General features: G+C 29.2%; 1 protein-coding gene across 1 annotated transcript; it reads right to left on the bottom strand.

The window, feature by feature from the left end:
* Positions 1–19048: 19048 nt before the first annotated feature.
* On the bottom strand, positions 19049–19837 carry LOC145953437 (uncharacterized). The gene has a single exon (XM_083067391.1). It carries the CDS (start codon positions 19835–19837, stop codon positions 19049–19051), a length of 789 nt encoding a protein of 262 aa, XP_082923517.1.
* Between the last annotated feature and the right edge of the window lie 1049 nt (positions 19838–20886).

Genomic DNA, 20886 nt, shown 5'->3' with positions numbered 1-20886 from the left:
CTAGCCAATAAAAATCCGTCGCTAAAATTTTGGTCTCCTAACTTCTGGAGACCAATTTTGCGACCGAATTTTTTGGTAGCAATTTCCGTCGCTAATTTTTGTATTTATTTAATAAAAACATTTTATAAATTAGTCGCTAAATCGGTCGCTAAAAAACTTAAATAGCTACGGATAAAGTCGGTCGCTATTTCGGTCGCTAAAAATAGAAATTTATATTTTTTATTTTTATATTATTATATATATTATAAATTATTATATTATTTTATATTCATTATATATTAATTATCGAGTTATTATAAGAAATATTGTTGATATTTCAATTTTTGAAATAAAATATTAAAAAAACTGAAATAGGTATGGATAAAATTGATCACTATTTTGGTCATTAAAAAATGAAACAGGTACGGATAAAATCGATCGCTATTTCGGTCGCTAAAAATTTGAAATAACTACCAATTGTTGTGGTCACTATTTCGATCGCTAATAACTTGAATTAGCTACAAATAATTTCGGTCGCTATTTCAGTCGCTAAAATATACCAGTATTTTTAAATTCTTTTTTAATTATAAATTTATACCTGTTAACGAATATGAAATTAACAATAAGTTTATTACACAATTTATAATAATATGAAATTTATTACCACAGATTGTGTAAATATAAATTTTTCTAATCAATTATGAAGAAAAATGTTACGTTAACATTAAAAAATTGTCTCTGAGAATAAAGAAAGAGACAAAAGAAAGTGTTGGCATCAATTCAGAAGTTCCCACCAGTTATAAGAATAATTTTCTATCCTATATATCTTAGGAGAATAATAATTTCACATGACTTCTTCAATTTATATACTTTTAAATCAATATGCAAATTTCTGAGCATATCTTAAAAATCATTACAAATATTATAAAAGGTAACATTATAAATATCAAAATTTATAGTTAAACCATAAACAATTAAACAGTAGCAGAATAAATAGGAAAGATTGTACACTAATCTAGGAGCCTAAAAAGGGAAAGGAGAATAAACCTATAAATAACCAAAATAGAAGTTATTATAGCAGCCAAATATCACAGATATTTTGGTCCATTACTCCATTAGCATCATTCCTTTCTTCCCAGAAACTCGATGCACACACAGAAGAAATCACACAACTGACCTCTTTTAATGAGTTTATAAAGCTCCATTTCACGCTGTCTTCACCTTCACTGGGAAGCAACAAATTACTTGGATATCCTCTAAAGTTTACTCTACAACCCATTTCCACCAATCCCTTCGGATCAGAAACATTCTGTATCCATTGAAAAACAAATTAAGATGCCTGAGATTTATCAAGATATTTCACATGAAAGCTTAAAGAAAAAACAGCATCATCGGTTGTTAGCTAATAGTCAGCAAGCAATACGGGCCCAAACAAAAAGAACAAAGAGCAGAATAAAGCACCAGACCCCATCCAATGACAAATATAAAACAAACTCTTTTAACATTTCAATTGCACAAAGTAGGGACAAAAAGGGACTAAGAGCATACCTTCAGAGACAGGGTTGAAGTGATGAGTTGGCTCCAACTAATCCTCTGCCCAAAGCAACCAATAAATATGAAGTCAACTTCAATTTCTCAATCAGCATAAATGTATTAATGAAGTAGAAAACCAAACATCAACAATGCTGTGGGACATCTTGAAATCAAAGTGCAGATATAACTCTAAATTATATAAATCACATCAATCTTTGTTAGAAGGCTCTAAAAATAAGGAAAGCATACTTAAAATGATATTTTGAGAGAAACTAATTAATTGAAACCACATCCAATCCGAGCAATGCATTAAATATTCAAATTAACATAATACTATCCAGTTTTCATCCATCATCCAGAGTTGAATTGCTTGATACACATGACAAAACCAAGAAATTCAAAAAAAAAAAAAAACTAGATCAACATACTGAGCCATGTATTTCAACACTCTTGCAAAGCTCACCAAATTCTGTATTGAGACAGTTACATCAGATATTAAACAATGAAAAATGGCAAACCATACACAACAATGATAATCCATCACCATGGTTTACACACTTTTTTTAGAAAACGATGTCTTTATTTAACAATCAACACTGATTTGCATTTACTCCAAATCCAAAAGGCACAATATTGAAACAAGCCAACAATAAGTTTATCAAGCATGCACAATGAATGGCAACTGCAAAGTTCAGTAACTTAATATCTTAGTTTCCAAATTCACAACACAATGGAGAAACAAACTTCAACATGGAACCACAACAGGCAGGGATTTCACTTGTAGACATGGCTCGCTGTACTCACAACAACAAGCCATAGTGATTGGTTGATAATCACAAAGAATGCAATCTCTTCTCTTAGCCTCCCTAACAGAAGCCAAAATTTAGAGAAAAACAAGTCCAACCATATCACAAACAATTTGCATGCATTAGCCATCCCATATCATCAAAAAACGCATAAGAAAGAATGCAATGCTATATTTGCATTGTAGGCAGATGCAAATATAGCATTTAAATGCAGAAAAATCCAAACAGTAATTTAAAACCAACGAAATTGCAGACAAATGCAAATATTGCAAGAAATTGAAGTCAAATACAAATATTGCAGGAAATTAATTGCAGACAAATGCAAACAACAATTCAAAACCTCGATTACAATCTCCACCAATCAATAACACAAAAAACCCTAACTCTAACCCCAACCCTAACTCTAACCCCAACCCTAACCTTTCTTATGCGGCATGGGCTGGATGACGGCCTCGCCCTCGTCGCCCTCCTTGACCGCGCGTGACCACCGCCTCCGCTGCGGCGGAGGCAACATCGTCGGGATAACGCACGACGACCATGGGACAGACGCAGTGGTGAACGCAGTAATCGCTGACACTGTCGAGCCTGCCGTCGCTGCCGCGTCGCACGGCACTGAAGCCGAGGCAGAAAAGCATTGTATTCAAACCAAATGGTGTCAACTCCAGGGGGAAGCGCGGTGTTGAAGTGAGGCTTCAAAAGCGAAATCAACAAAGGCAAGTAGCCTATCCTGGGGGCCAACAGCTGAAAGTGAAAAGAAGCGATGAGTTAAGCGAAGAAAGAGCGTGGGATTGAAGTGAGATGAAAACCCTAACGTAAGAAGAATACGAGAGCAGGTGGAGGAGGAGGGAGAGTGGTGACTTCAGATTTTTCAGATTGGGGCGCGCTTGGGAGGGAAACAATTGTGTTTTATTATTTATTTTCAGATTTTTCAAAAACATTTTTTAAACAAATTCTACATTAAATTATTAACTATAGTCATTTTTTAACTAAGTTATTTAATATTAGTTTTTACAATAATTTTTTTTATTTTTATGAATTAATTAAAATTTTGAAATATATTTTTTTAAAAATAATTTTTTAGTCAATACGGTGACTAAAAAGTATTATAATAAATAATAAAATTAAATAAATTAAATCTTATAATGGTTATTTTTTTCATAATACTAAATTAAATATTCTAATTAGTTTATAATAAATTAAAATAAAAATATAATAAAATATATTAATTGATATTTCAAATAAAATATATTAAAATATTATAATCAAAAGAAATTTAATATTAAATCAAAAGATTATATAAATCATAACTAAAATTATAATAAATATTATGATATTAAATTTATTATATATTAAAATTAATTACATATTTGTATCAAAGAAATTGTTCTAGATTTTAGATTTTTTTTTATTATGTTTTATAATCAATAAAATCCAATATTAAATCAAAAGATTATAAAAATTATAACTCAAATCCAGGTAAATATTTTGATATTAAATTTATTATATATTAAAATTAATTAAACATTTTTATCAAACAAACTCATACAAATTTTAGATTTTATTTACTATCTTTCATAATCAAAAGAAATCCAATATTAAATCAAAAGATAATAAAAATTATAACTAAAATTATAATAAATATTCTGATATTAAATATTTGTATAAAAAAATTGCTACAGATTTTAGATTTTATTTATTATACTTTATAATCAAAACATATCTAATATTAAATCAAAAGATTATAAAAATTATAATTCAAATCATAATAAATAATTTGATATTAAATTTATTATATATTAAAAGTAATTAAATATTTTTAGATTTTATATTTTATTTACTATGTTTTATAATCAAAAGAAATTCAATATTAAATCAAAAGATAATAAAAATTATAACTAAAATCTTAATAAATTTTCTAATATTAAATTTAGTATATATTAAAATTAATTAAATATTTGTATTTAAAAAATTATTACAGATTTTAAATATATATTTTAAAGTTTTTATTTTATTAAATTAATTGAAAATAAATTATATTTTATCACTTTTTAATAAAGTAAGTGAATGATAATAAATTAATTAAAATTTTAAAATATATTTTAATTAAATATATTTTTATATCAATACAGTAACTAAAAGTATTATAATAAATAATGAAATTAAATAAATTAAATCTTATAATGGTTATTTTTTTAATGATACTAAATTAAATATTCTAATTATTTTACAATAAATTAAAATGAAAAATAATAAAATATTTTAACTGATATTTCAAATAAAACACATTAAAATATTATAATCAAAACAAATCCAGTATTAAATCAAAAGATTATAATTAAATATTTTTTTAAAATTTAATTAAATATTTTTATCAAAGAAACTGATACAAATTTTAGATTTTATTTACTATATTTTATAATTAAAAGAAATCTAATATTAAATTATAAGAAAATAAAAATTATAAGCTTGTGTATTATAATTATATATATATATATATATATATATATATATATATATATATAAAATTACTTTCAGTATTATATCAATGAATCAAACTGGCGTAGTGGTTTCGTAGTTGGCCCATGGTTGCCTACAGGACCCGGGATCGAAACCTGGCTGTGTAACTTTAATGAAAAGTGTAATTTTAGTCTATTTATAAAATTTAATAAAAAACATTTAGCGACCGATTTTAATTCGGTCGCTAAGTTTGTTTGTATTGTTTAGCTACCGAAATTTAATCGGTCGCTAAAAATTTCAAAAGAGCAATTTTTTGATAATTTTTTCAAAATTGGTCGCTAATTCCGTCGCAAACTACGTTCTCATGAAACAAAATTAAACAGCGACTGATTTAGCGACCGATTTTATTGCTACTGATAAAATCCGTCGCTAATTCCGTCGCTAAACAGCGACTGATCAAATTTCGTCGCTAAATCAGTCGCTAAATTATTCGGTCGCTAATTCGGTCGCAAAATAGAGACCGAAAAATTTCGGTCGCTAATTTCGGTCACTATTTTGTATTTTTCTTGTAGTGATTCTTTAAGTGCTATACTTTTCTTCTTTTTGTCACTATTTTCATTTTGACTTAGTCTCATCAATTCTATTTCATGCTCTTGAAGTTTTCCAAATAGAGATGCAAGAGACATGGTTGTTAGAACTTTTGATTCAGCAATTGCAGTCACTTTGGGTTGCCATTCCCTACGCAAACATCTCAAAACTTTGTTAATAAGATCTTCGTTAGGAAACACTTTTCCTAGAGATGCAAGATGATTAATTATATAAGTAAATCTCTTTTGCATGTCTTGTATGCTTTCATTTTGATTCATTCTAAATAATTCATATTCATGGATGAGAGTGTTTCTCCTAGATCTTTTAACATCATTTGTGCCTTCATGTGTTATTTTTAATGTGTCCCACATTTCTTTTGCATTTTTACAATTTGAAATTCTGAAGTATTCATCTATTCCTAATGCAGAAGTAATTATATTTTTGGCTTTCAAATTGTATTGAACTTTTCTTCTATCATCATCACTCCATTGATCTTTGGGTAAATCTTTTATTTCATGACCTACTACAATAGTGGGAATGAAAGGACCATTTTCAACAGAATCCCATATGTTTAAATCTATGGCTTCTATAAAAATTTGCATCCTAGATTTCCAATAATGATACCCTTCACCATTGAATATTGGAGGTCTATTAATGGAGTTTCCTTCGGAAAATAAAAAATTTGTTGAGGCCATTCAATTCTTGAAGCTTTTAAGCCTTATACAAGAAACCTGCTCTTGATATCACTTGTTAGTCACTTAGCCTCGTATACTGGTTTCTTGTATAAGGCTTAAAAGCTTCAAGAAGAAGAATTGAATGGCCTCAACAACTTTTTTATACGAGGCTAAGTGACTAACAAGTGATATCAAGTGATATCAAGTTATACAAGTTATACAATTTGTTGCAATTTTTCTTGTATAAACCCTAAACTTTTCTAAATTTTTCTCTTGTAAAAACTTTTCCAATTACTTTCTTATCAATTTATTTCCTTAGACAAATTTATATGTAAAGATTGATGATGTAGAACAACTCAAACACAATTAAATAACAAATAAATAAAAGTGTAGGGAAGAAGAATTGCAAACTTGATTTTATACTGGTTCAGCCAATCCTGCCTACATCCAGTCCTCAAGTCTCCCACTTGAGATTTCCACTACTCTTGTAAACCTTACAAGACTTGAATCCTCCAACACCTCGGAACTCCCTTTCCTTGTTTTGAGATTCAAAAACCAACAAGGAGAAAAACCCTTTCTCCTTTACAGATCCAATGATCAATAGAGTTTTACAGAATGACTCTCTTTGAAGAGTAGATATTACACTTTGATGATCTTAAAGAACTCTTAAAAGATTTTGCAAATGACTTTGGCCAAATAGTTTTTGTAAATGATTTTCACAATAGAGTTCGTCAACTTCTTTAAAAAATTATAGGTATTTATAGACAATTGTTTCTTAGGTTATGTCTTTTCATGAAGAGTTGTAACTTTCTATAATTTTTTAGAAAATAGGCTCTGGTAATTGATTACAAGACTTGGTAATCGATTACAACGGTTTAAGTTCAAAATGGTTGAAACGTTGTATAATTTAAATTCAAATTTTAAAATTTTATCTTCTGGGTATCGATTACAATGACTAGTAATCGATTACCAGAGAGCATTTTAACATTTGAACCTTGCACAAAGAAGTTTTCTTTCTCTGGTAATCGATTACATCAAGTGGTAATCGATTACCAGACACATATCACCTGATTTGGCTTATGAAAACTTAAGATATAGAAAGCTTCTATTTTCCAGTTAAAAATATTTTTGTTTAATTTTTTGAATACCCTTTTTGCTTTCTTTTCAAACAACTTATTCTTATATTAAAAAAGATTAAGTTTAGGTTTTCTTGAAATCTTTATTTTAATGGCCAAGTGAAATTTGTAAATTCTAAAAGTTCATTTTACATACTAAGCTAAGCAGTCAAGACTTATCTATTTATTACTTAAGATCTTGCTTCTTGATTAGCTTGCTTTAACTTGACTTTTATTTTCTTGAATGCTTTGACATCATCAAAATTTTGTACATATTTTTTTCCACATTATTTTAGTATTATATATTTATATTAAATATAATTTTTAATTATACAAGTAAAACTCTAATTTTAATTGAATATCAATTACCAAGCTTGTTTCCAACCACCTGCTCGTTCATTATATTTATTTTGGATTCGAACGTCCAACACAAAAACGTTAATAAGAATCAAAATATAAAAACAAAATGGGCCAGATGAGCCCAATAAAACTAGTGCTGTAAAAAGAAAAAGAAAAATCCCCTTTGCTTTTACATTTTGTTTTTGTCTTTTCAAGAAGCTTTGGATCAAGAAGCCCCCAGGCCTGATATCCATGTCTTCAAAAGAAATTTCTTTTCTATGTTTTGTTTTAGTTAAATAATAACACTTTCTTTTATTAATAAATTAATGAAATCAAGACACTTCATACTTATATTTTTTTTTATAAACAAATAACTTTAAAAATAATTAATATATAAATACTATTAAGAAGTTTTTATTTGTAATAGAAATGTAATCTACATTTACTTTATAGAAATTTTTATTTGAAGGGCAAAATAATTTTATTAAAATTGGACACCAAAAAAAGTTGATGGAAAATGTATCTTTTTTATCTATTGTTATAGATAAATGTACTTTTCTTTTTTATTTAATTTAAAAAAATACCTTTGGAATTTACTTTTCTTTTTCAAATAAATTTTCTTTAGAAAAAAGTTCTATTTCGCTGCATTTAATTAAAACTTGCCTACATACAAACATCTTTTAAAGAACCACTTGAATTTAAATTCCTTGTTGTACAGACCATGAATAAATTTTTCATAATTTTTTTTCCTTCAAACTATATTTTATTAATTTGTTAAAATTTAGTTCCTTTGTAAGTGTGATTGATTCCAGATTCCGAATCTGGTTTGAAAGATTTATATATATATATTTTTATTAAAGGTCATTTTTCTTTTCCTGACTCCATAATTTTTTTAAAAAAATAATTTTTGTTCTTCGTTCTGTCAATATATCAGTCTTTGCTGCGGTAAAAGCAAACAAGATAACCACTAGGCTAGGTATGGTGCATTATGCTTCTTGTGTGTGTTTGGTACGCATATAAAAATATTCAATTTCAACTGTGTGTTAGGCATGGCAACGGGGCGGGACGGGGCAGATTTTACATTCTTCGCCCTTGCCTCCGTCCCCGATACTCGCCGGGGATAAAATCTGTGTCTCCATCCCCGTCTCCGGTGGGATTCGAGTTTTCCCGTCCCGCCCCTACTCCTATTTTTTTTCTTATTTTTTTCTTTTAAATAAATATGAAAAATTTTAAAAAAATAAAAGAAAAGTAAAATAATATAAATTTTTACATATAAATATTTCTAATTTTGGTTTATATATATATCAAAATAATTTTTTAGTTATATTATTAAGCGGGGCGGGGCCGGGGTAGGTATTAACATCCCCGCCGCTGCCCCCGCCCCCGATTTTATCAATCGGGAAAAATCCGAACCTGAACTCGATAAACACAGGTTTTCCGCATCCAAATCAGGACGGGTACCCACGGGGCGGGTTAGATTGCCATGCCTAGTGTGTGCTTACAATAATAGTTTAAATTTCTAAATAATTTTTTAACAAGTTTTTTTTATGAAACTTATAATTATTTTCTAACTACTTTTTTCTTTTAAGCTAATTTACTATATCAAATAGTTTTTTTTTTTATATTCAAACGAAATTAAATATCTTAAATTACTTTTCAATAAACTTTCTTATAACAAAACATTATTTTGATTATAATCTATTATAATAATATTCAATTATTCATATAATCGATGATGGATCTAAAAATTTAGGTAATTGTCGGAGCAAAAGTTATATACAAATTTGTAGTAATAAACATATAATTTCACATTTTAGAATAAAAATATACATTATAATTGTTTTGTACAACATTTTATATTTTAAAAATGCAAAATAATTTTTCATTTTTAACATCTTCAAAATTATTTTTCTTTATACAAGTAACTAATCCATTATTTTTTTTCATAGACATGATCCACGTAGTATTTCAAAGCTGATAATCAAAGACTAATCCGTGTTTGTAAGGTGCGACTTTCGATGGCCAAACATTATACTAAGCAATTATTTAATCATTCATTTCTCACATTAAAACTTTTTTCTTTTTAAAAAGTATAATATGAACTTGTGTAAGTGATCATCTCTTGACCAAATTTACTTAATTTAACTATAATTAACATGACACACACACGCGCACACACACACAGACACCCCCACACACACGCACACACAGACGCACATGCACACGCACACGCACACCCGCACGCGCACACACGCACACACACAAGCGCGCACACACGCACACACACGCACATGCACACCCGCACAACGCGCACATGTACAACACGCACACGCACACCCCACACAACACGCACACGCACACCCGCACAACACGCACACACACGCGAACACGCACACAGACACCCCCCCACACACGCACACCCGTACGCGCGCACACGCACACACATGCGCGCACACACACGCACGTGCACACACACACACGCACATGCACACCCACACAACACGCACATGCACACCCACACAACACGCACACGCACACTCGCACAACACGGACACACACGCACACCGCACAACACACACACCCACACATGCACACGCACACGCACACCCACGCACACGCACACGCACACCCACACACACGCACACCCACACACACGCACACGCATATGCACACCCGCACAACACACACACACACGCACACCACACAACATGCACACCCACACCCACACACACACCCACACATGCACACGCACACGCACACACGCACACCTAGGGATGGCAAAAGTACCCGCACCCGCGGGTATCTGTGGATAAAATCCGCTACGGATAATAAATGGATAGACTAATTGGGTACCCGCGGATAATGGGGACGGATAATTTTTTACCCGCTTATAAATGGGGCGAGGGCGGTATGATGATATCCATACCCGCGGGTACCCGTTTAATATTATTTTTTAAATATTCTAATTATCCTTGTACCACATAATCCTAAAACTGCACTCTCTCATCTTATTTTCTTACAAAAGTGAGGTTGATAAAGTTACCGACATGTGTTAAGCATGTTATAAAATTATGTTGGATGTAATTTGATTAATTTTCTAGCTTTGATTGGACCAATAAAATTTATGTATTTTAAGTTGTTTACTTTCATTTGGAATTATGAGATTAAATTATTGTAGCTTTGTGATGAGACTTTAACTTAGGGGGTGTATTGGATTAGGATTTTAAAGGACTTTTTTAGTTAAAAAAAATCCTGCGGATTTTAAAAGACTTTGCAGGATTTTCATGACTTTTAAGATTTTGCAGGATTCTACAAGACTTAAAATCAGGATTTTAATGGATTCTACAAGACTTTTAAATCAGGATTTTAATGGATTCTATGAGATTTTGTGGAGTTTTGACATTTGATAAGATTTAAAAAAAAATTCATACATTCAAATTTAAAAAGAGTCAAAGACAAAAATAATAAAATAATAATAATGTCTAGATAAATAATAATAATAATTCTCCATAATATCATATCCTCTTTTTATAACATCCACTATCAATTGTAACAATTCATCGGAATCCTCCTTAGTCCAAGCTTCATAATTTTCTTTCTCTTTTCCTTTTTCTTTATTATTTCCTTGTAAATCTCCCATTTGAATTACTAAAACAATAAATGTTGAAAACTAGTTATATAAATAATTATGGATAAGAGACAAAATCAATAAAATTATATTATTATTTTTAGAAGTACACCAATCATACAAGATCGAATATATCTTAGGTATCCAAATGGATCAAATACCTCAGTTATTATAAAAAAAAACATGTAAAGATGAAAATATAAAAACATAAGATAATTTTTTTATATAAAAAAAATCAGTATATTCGATACTGAGAAAATATTTAGATATATAAATTTTTTTATATAAACGGAAGTATTTAAATATATATATATATATATATATATATATATATATATATATTATTTTAGTTATATATTATATGATAATTTTTAACGATATTTATAAATGTAAATTATTCTAACAAATATTATAACAATATTTCCTTTTTAAAAAAATAAGTTAATGATGGTATAAATCCTAAACCCTACAAAGTTAGATACTGCAATGTCTTATGTTAATTTTCTTTTTTTAAAATATAAAAAAATCTTAATTTCACAATATAAAAATAAAAAGAAAAATTCATAGTAAAAAAAATAAAATAATTGTTGAGTCATAAAATGAGGAGGGATAAGAGTAACAAATTCAAGGGAAGGAGAGAGTTCACAATTTTTATGCTGAGAGGATTCTTCCCCCAACTAAGATCCATTTTCATCTCATTCTACTCACAGAAATCCTAACAAATTCATCTTATATATATATATATATATATATATATATATATATATATATATATATATATATATATATATTGTAGAGATTATGATATCAATTTCATCTTTTACCTTTTTCTTTTCTTGATGTGTGTTATAAAAAAAATTACCACTTAAAAGTTGAAATTTCAAGCATTTTTTTGTGTTATATAAAGGAACAAATTCAACTACATAGAATAAAATAAAAAGTCAATTAAAGAGAACGAACAGAAAAATAGAACAAGTCAATGACACTATCATTTACATATCAGAGTTTCACAAAATAGGGGAATGGGATGAGAACAGTACTACAATATTATATATGAGCAATGAATAATAGTGTAATATTATTAGTAGAGAAAAAATTGAGAAGACAAGAGCATAAAAAAAAGATGAAAAACTCACTTGAAAATTCTTGAAACACTTGAAAAATCACTTCAAACAATCCTTCAAAATCCGATGGGTTTGGATGGGATTATTTTATGAATTTGGTATTTATAGATAACACTAGAAAGTCCTTCAAAATCCCTCTCACACAAAAATCCTTTAAAATCCTTATATTTTTGAATACCAATGGATTGTTTTTAAGTTGTAAAAAATCTCAAATGAATACCAGTGGATTTTAATGGACTCTTTAAAAAATCTTGAAAATCCAGATTGAATACTACTGGATTGTTTTTCAGTAACATAAAATCCTGATTGAATACCAATGCACTTTTTTACTCAAAAAAAGTCTTTTAAAATCTTACGAAATCCTAAACCAATACACTCCCCTTACTTGTAAGATTGATGTATTTTAAGTTATTGATTATCTTGAATTTTTATTATTATTTCCACAAAATTAATGTTAAATAAAAGTTCAACATTAACATTGAATTTTTATTTTTAATATTTCAATGACATTAAAATATAAACTTAAAATTATTTGTAATATAATTTTTTTTTAATTTCTTAAAAATTTTATAAATATCCATGGATATTCGTGGGTATTCAAGAAATTCATGGATACCCGCTTAATGGATACCCGCGCGGATATGGGGTGGGTATGGGGTCAATTTTCATTCAGCAGGGCGGGGGCGGGTTTACTATTATCGCCCCCATGGGGCCCCATTGCCATCCCTACGCACACCCGCACAATATCTATATTATCAAATAAATATAAATATTATATAATCAATATTATATGTGTGTAATTATAGTAATTCAATTTTTGTGATTTTGTCCACATTCTATGTTTTAATACTTTATGTACATATGTTACAACTATTATATATTTAATTTAATATTTTTTTAATACTACTATCTAATATAATTGATATCTACATTGTTATAAAAATACACACATATATATATATATATATGAACTTGTAACACCCCATTTTTCAAAGAAACGCTATTATTATTATATGGTTTTTGGTCATAATTATTTTTATTGTTATAGACGAATATATTGATACACACACATATATATATATATGAACTTGTAACACCACATTTTTCAAAAAACGTTATTATTATTATTATACGGTATTTGGTCATAATTATTTTTATTATTACAGACGAATATATTGTATATGTTTTAAATAATTATTTTTATGTTTTGAATAATTATTTTGTACGTATTTAATAAGTATTTTTTATTAATATTTTAAATTATTATTTATATGTTTTAAGGGATAATTTAGGAGACAAGTGAGATACAACCTCCTATATTTTTACAATTAAATTAATTATATATTTTATTATAAAATCTAAAAGGTTGATTTATAGGATAATTTGATATTGAAATTATATTATTATATTCTGGGTTAGAAATATTTTATTATTATTATTAGGGAAAAAGTATTTTGTATTATATATCATTTATTTAATTATTTTGGGTACACAGAAGCGGGTCGGGAAGAGAAGCGAGTTGGGTTCACTTGACTTAGTGGATTATTTTAAGAAAAGGGGTCAAACAAAGTTAACCCTATCTGTGTCATTTTGTGTTTTGAAGGGTTATGAGAGATAGAGAGAAGAAACAAAGAGCTTTGAGGATGAGTGTTTAGCAGGTGTTTGGAAAGGATTTCCAAATGGCATCAGAATATTTGGATTAACGCAATCAGGTATGGGAAAAATGGGATTTTTGTATGTGAAGTCACATGAGGGAATGGTAAAAGGAAAGTTCCCTAGGATTTTGGCAATTTATATTTGTTTTTATTTGGATGCCTAATGATTCTGATAATTTCTTTGTGGACTTGTGAGTGTATTTTTTGATATAGATATTAAAATAGATGTTATGAGAGAGAGATTGAGTTGTTTGTAATGTTCATGTGAGTTAGGGTTCAATAGGGATTGAAGTTTTGTTAATTGGTATGTTGTCTTGTTAAATTGATGATTCAATCGGATTTTATATTTATTTATAAATATGGTTATTATATTATTTGGTGAAATTGATAATCTAGATGATAATTGAATTCATTGGGATGTGCTCTTTAAGTTAGGATTCTTGTAAATTAATGAGTACCCTTAATTAAATAAATTAATGAGTAATAGAGAGATTTTACTTATGGATGTACCTTAGTATTTTTGTAATATTTTTCTGTGTGATTAACCAAATCAATTTCCTTTTGTTAGGTTAGAAAGTAGGAACTTGGGGCTATAATTTAGATTCTAGAATCGTATAAAAATGTTAAGAATTGATTGATTTATGCAGTTATAAGTTCAATTTCCATTCGAGTTGGCGAAATATTAAGTTTTGTGTTGTCAGCCATGTGAGGTGACCTTAACGCCATTTTTAGGCTGTGTTATTCATAAAAGTTTGAGCTTTGGTTGTTAGCTTTCTAATTACTTTGAAATCACTCAAAAAGGATGTGTATAACTCAAGTTATGGTCAAAATAGTCAGTAGAGATCAAGCTGTCAAGATTTACAATGCTCGACGCAAGTATTTTATTTTGGTTTGCGTTTTTGACATTTTAGGACCCCCTTTTTGGCATGTTTGTGATACTTTATGATTTCTTAGTGATTCTTTATAATACTTATAATATGATTGAATGAGTTTGATGTGAGATTGTGAAATATGGTATTATATTGATGGATTTTGATGATGGTTGTGAATTGTATGATATCCAGTAATGACTATTGTATGAATAAATATAAATGATGTGTGGTAGATGGAATGTAAACTAGTTGTGAATTAAAAGATTGATGTGTATGAGGAGGTTGTGCAAGATATGTGTATGACTTATTATTTTATGTGAAAATGTTAGTTGTGTATGTGATGTGGAATTGAGTTGTGGACTGTGATGTGATGTCTTGGCACAAATGTATGTGTTGCACGACATTGGGCATGCAATGCTACAGCGGTTACATGAACATGACATAGTGCGGGATGTGTGGCAATTAACATAGATGTATGCGTGGCATGATGCTGGGTGTGTGATACGACAACGGTGGCGTGAGCATGACATGGTGCTAGTTATGTGATATGGTGGATATGAATGATTTGTGTATCTATGTGATTTGGAATGTGATGATAAAATATATTGACTTAATATTGGTGAAATTTATGATTGGTTATTTTTAGGTGAGGAAGATCCAAACATGAGTGACATTCAAGATGTCAATAGTTGAGTCATGGGAGTGCTATGATAATGTGACATCGGGGCAAGGGACTTTTAGATCATTAATTTTAATGTAATTGGAGTTTGTATTTATTTCTTTTGAAACGGTTTATGAACTTATCGATTTTCTAAACCTTGTTTTAATCCATTTGGATATTGGAAGTACATTTTTTTTGGACATGTGAACCATTTTACCCGATTTTGGTAATTCATTCTACTTATTATTTTATTATGTATGTTGGGGTAGAATGAGTGTCTCAAAACTATTCGATATTGTTGGATTTGTAGGTTTTGTTTTGGTATACTCCTAAAATAGATATATTATTTAAAAATGTCATTTTTAAAATTAGTTGTTTCATAAATGATTTTAAAAGTCAAGACGTATAAAATCAGTTATCAAATAATCAATTTTAAAAATTTACTTTTAAAATTGATTATTTGATAATTGATTTTGAAAACCCTAAGCCTTAAACTTGTCCACTTTTAAAATCGATTGACGACCAATTTTAAAAGGCAAGACTTACCAAATTGGCTCTTTTAAAATCCTACAAAAAATTAATTTTACAAGTAAAAGATTATCAATTTTAAAAGTCATTTTCTCACTAGTGTTTGTATTTCCCCTCTTATTAGTCATAATTGTCTTATATGTCAATTTGACACAAAATTATCCCTATTTTTCATGTCTTCAAACCCAACAATCATCCTCACCCTCCTTACATTTTTCAACACCTATTCCAACTCTGACAAGGACTCCTTTGCCCATTCAAACAATGACCTCCTCTACTCCCAAGTATCCTCCCACCTCCCCTCAAACCACTTACATGCATCTCCCACCTTCATCCCCTTATCTCAAGCTACATTATATACTCTTTGAAATCTATCTTTTAGAACTCCACCCTTCATCCATGGATCATGTTAAAACAAATTTTTATTACCCAAACCCACCCTCTTATACATCGACCTTGAAAATCACTTCTCTTGAAAATTTGAATTGTCTTTCATTGTATTGATATCGTTCCACCAATTTGAGCAACTCCTATTACTACTCACCCATCATTTTGTTCCATTAGCATATTTTCCTCTAAGCACCCTATACCACAACTCTTTTCTCTCAATTTTCATCCTCCAATGCCATTTTCCTAACAATGCCAAATTAAAAGCTTTAAGATTTATTATTCCCAAACCTTTTTCGTCCTTCGCTATACACATGCACCTTTTCCCACGCCACCCAATGAACTTTATGTTTTTCTGTATTCCCACCCCACAAAAAAAATTTAAACAGAGATTCAAGTTTAGAAATAATATCTTTCGAAGCTTGGAAAAAAGAAAGGAAGTAGATTAGAAGATATGACAAGACTAATTTGATTAAAAACAGCCTTCCACATGTTGAAATGTGTTTGTGCGCCTTCCCAAAACATTAATCTATTTCCCACCAATTCCACTATTGATTTCCACTTCTTTCTTTCTTGGATTAGCACCAATCGGTAACCCCAATTATTCGAAAGGTAGGAATCCAACCTTACAATTCAAAATAACCGTCGCATCCATTAACCATTGATTAACAACTTTCACCCCTACCAATTGACTTTTATGATCGTTCACCTTTAAACCAAAAATCAATTATGTATGTATTTATACATGTAAAAGCTTATTTTATCCTAAAAATATTTATGTATGTATGAATTACAATGTTTTTATAGACAAGTATGAATTATGATTTTTTATACACAAAGTACGAATAATATTACATCTAAAAGGCTAATGCAATGTATATATTTATACTTGATTAATGCGACTTTGAAGCCTTTCCTCAAATCTCTTCTATTTAATATGTAATCTTTATATTCTTCCTTGTAATGTCATTCCTAATATTGAAAAAAAAGTAAAAGATAAACCAAATTTATCAAGTTAATAAACCAATAATTTAACTCATAATTTTACTTGCTAAACTGAATGCCACTAAAGACCCACTAGAAAAATTTTGTCTTTGATGTCAAGGGGTCTTCTTGAGTAGCATTACTCATCAAAATAAGATTTTAATGGTCACATCATGAGGAACATAAACTCATACTGGATCCTGAACCATTTTTATCAAAATTAATAGCTTTAAAACAAGGTTTGAAAGGCTTGTAAAATAAAAAAAGTACAAAATCCTAAAAAATTATTAGAGTTTTTTTTAAATTAAAAATATTTTAATATAATCAAAAGGTAATTTTTGTCATCTAACAATTTAAATTAATAATATATCTTGTACAAGAGATATCTTTTAGGAAAAAAAATGATATGTATCATGTATATAAAACAAGTTGTAAAAGTAACACTATTATGTTACAAGTTTTTAATTTTTGGCATATAACATTAAAATTTACACACCTAGAATGTTGTGCATATATGATATGGTCTTGTTCAAATTTCCAAGCCAAAGTTTCTTAGCAAATGTTATATACATTGATTTCAACAATGGTGTATTAAGATCATCTCTCAAAAATATTTTCATACTTGGAATATTGTTCACCCTCATTGTTTGTAAGTTAGGCCAATTAAAACATCCTCCTTCCTGATAAAAGTTGACAAGCTTTGGAAGATCCTTGAGCACAAGACATTTGATTTTAGGGAAAATGGTAGCCACCTTTTTCTCACAATTACACAATCTGAGTATTTTGAGTTTTTTAAGATTTTGGGCCTGAGAAAGTGAGAATAAGCTTTTGAGGCAATGGCAATGAATAATGAAAAGTGAAACCAAATTAAGGAAAAATGGAACTTGAGGTTCCTTGTTCCGGAAACATGTCAAATTACTTAGGTTACTCATTGCTAACACCCTTAGTTGAGGAAGCATTTCTTGGTTATCATGATTTGGTTTGTCACCTTCAAGGATAAATACCTTGGCCAATAATTCACATTTTTCCAAAGTCAATTTTTTTAGCTTGTTGAATCTTACTATCATGGCGGGGGAGAAGACACTCAATAACTTTTTGTTGTTTCTCAAAGTAAGATTTTCAAACTCACAAAATGATTCAGAAGGATAATTGTAGTGCCAAAGCTCCTCAATCGGTTGATTCAATACATAAAGTACCTTCAATTTGTCCAATGACAACTGCAAAGAACAAAAAATAATTTTCAATGATTTGGAACAAAGATGAATAAAAAAAAACTTTGTATACATACACCCTCTCGATAATGAATATTATTTCTAAAATGTTAACATGATGAAACTTACTGAATTTGGAAAGAAATAGTTTGAATTATCTAATTCTAGATGATCTTTCTCCTCATTAGACTCTTCAACAAATGTCTTCAAACTAGGACAATTTTCTATTTTCGGTGTTTCTAAGGATTGAAATTTAGCTGCAATAGGAAAGGCAATGGAGAGATTTAATAGATTCACAATGGAAACATCCTTCAATTGAGAAAATGTGGTTTTACCTCTCGTTCCTTCTTCTTCATGGATGATCATAATTTTAAGCAAGGCCATGCAATTTGTAATTTCCATATTTTTTAACACTTGAGATATGGGCAACCATTTAAGAGACTCACAATTCTTCACTTGTAGGATTTTCAGGTTTTGATAGAACTTGACAATTTCTTTGTTGATGATTTAAGTTAAATTAGGTAGATCATTCAAGATCAATTCATCTAACTGTTGTAGGAGCTCAGTTGAATGAGATATTGTTCCATCAATGTTGAATAACATTTTCAATTCCATACAATCACTCACAATGAATTTCTTCAATTTTCTTAACTCTTGTAAAGTCTTAGACGACCCAACAACAACTAACTTGTCACAACTACGTAATGTGAGTTCATTTAGCTCAAAGAAAGACTTCCCATCAATAATTATGGACAATGCATCTTCGGTTGCAAACCTATTTTTGAATGATGTCAATGGAGGACATTTTTCTATTGTCAAGGATTTTAGACTTGGCAATTCTACTTCATAACTGTAGAAACATTCCAATCTTGAGAGAGACTTCAACTCTACCTTGGTTAGTGATGGGAACTTTGCTGGTGGATTTTTATCAAATGAAGGAACTAAATTTCTTAATGACTCACATGCTTCTAACTTTAATTCATTTAGTTGGTGGAGCTTCTTTGTTGCATCATAATTGAATAGACATATTAGAAAGGGGCAACTTTTGATGTGTATCAATCGGAGATTTTCGCGGCCATAATATCTTATTGGATTCCCATACCATATGTGTGTTAGCTCATATAGTTCTATTAATTTTAATTCCTTCATCTGTTTGAAATATATACCATGTCCATCTTCATTAGGGATAAGATCACCAGGAACGTAAAACAAATATCGTATTTTGCATTGTTGAATGTTGATAACTTCAAGTTTATTTTGCCTCTTCATCAAAATAAGTAGAAAACCAATCAACATGTCATCACAATTTTTTGCCCGGAATAGTAACAAGTTGGTGAAATGCGATGGTCGAAGCTTATCTAATATCTTGCGTAATTCCTCATTGTCACCAATTTCATACTCAGGAATTATTGATAATTCATCATCCTGTAAATTTTTCTACACTTGTTACCATTTTGTGCAACTGGAGTGGCAATTATTCAAACAGAGTAAAAGAACTCGCTAAATATATATCCAATACCTTGAAAGATGTAAGGTAATCTATTTTTTTGTAATTAAGTCTCCCAAATTTTAAATTTAAATGCACATTTTTTTTATCAAAAATTCTTTATGTACATATTTGAAATTTGTGTTTAATTTAAGATAAAAAAATTCAAGTGTTAAATTTAGGAAAATTTGAAGAATTTTTTGAAAGTTGTAAAATAGGATTTAATTTGACAAATAAAAATTTTGATACTTTTCAATTTTGGTTGAAATTTAATGTTTTGGTTAACGAGTTTTAAGTAGAGATAGATTTAAAACAATTTAATAATATTAAATTTTTATAATGAATTTAAGTAGGAAATGAGAATTTAAAGACTTATAACAAAACATTAATTATAAAAGGATCAGAAGTCGCTCGGTCTAAAAAAAATAGATGGACTTAATTAATTAAAAAAGTTTGGATTTGAAAATAGTAGTGAATCATAACTAAAGAAGGCAAAAGCATAACCAAGCTTAATGTTTTTAGTCTATTATGGCATAGAGAACTAACCCATGATTCAAAAAAATAGGTAACATTTGTATGATTGTAATGTTGCACTTGATTTTCCATGATGATTTTAGGTTAAAACCCTTATTTGGTCCCTTATAATATTTTTTGTTTCAATTTAGTCCCACTTTAATTTTTTGTTTCAATTTGGTCCCCAATAACTTAAATTATTGCAATTTGGGACTTCCGTCCAAATGATTTAAACGGAGTTAACTGTTAGCCAGGTGGATGCCAGGTGGATGCCACGTAGATAGGGGTGGGTATATGGACTTGAGTCTGCGGACCGGTCCGTAAGTCCGCGGACTTCACGAATAAC

Source organism: Cajanus cajan, chromosome 11 (genome assembly GCF_000230855.2).
Source record: "Cajanus cajan strain Asha chromosome 11, NIPB_CcT2T_4, whole genome shotgun sequence".
Lineage (NCBI taxonomy): Eukaryota > Viridiplantae > Streptophyta > Magnoliopsida > Fabales > Fabaceae > Cajanus > Cajanus cajan.
This window is presented reverse-complemented; position numbering and strand designations above follow the sequence as displayed.

Coding starts and splice junctions, on each gene's coding strand:
- LOC145953437 (XM_083067391.1), bottom strand. CDS start 19,837: ATGTTGATTGGTTTTCTACTTATTTTGATGAAGAGGCAAAATAAACTT.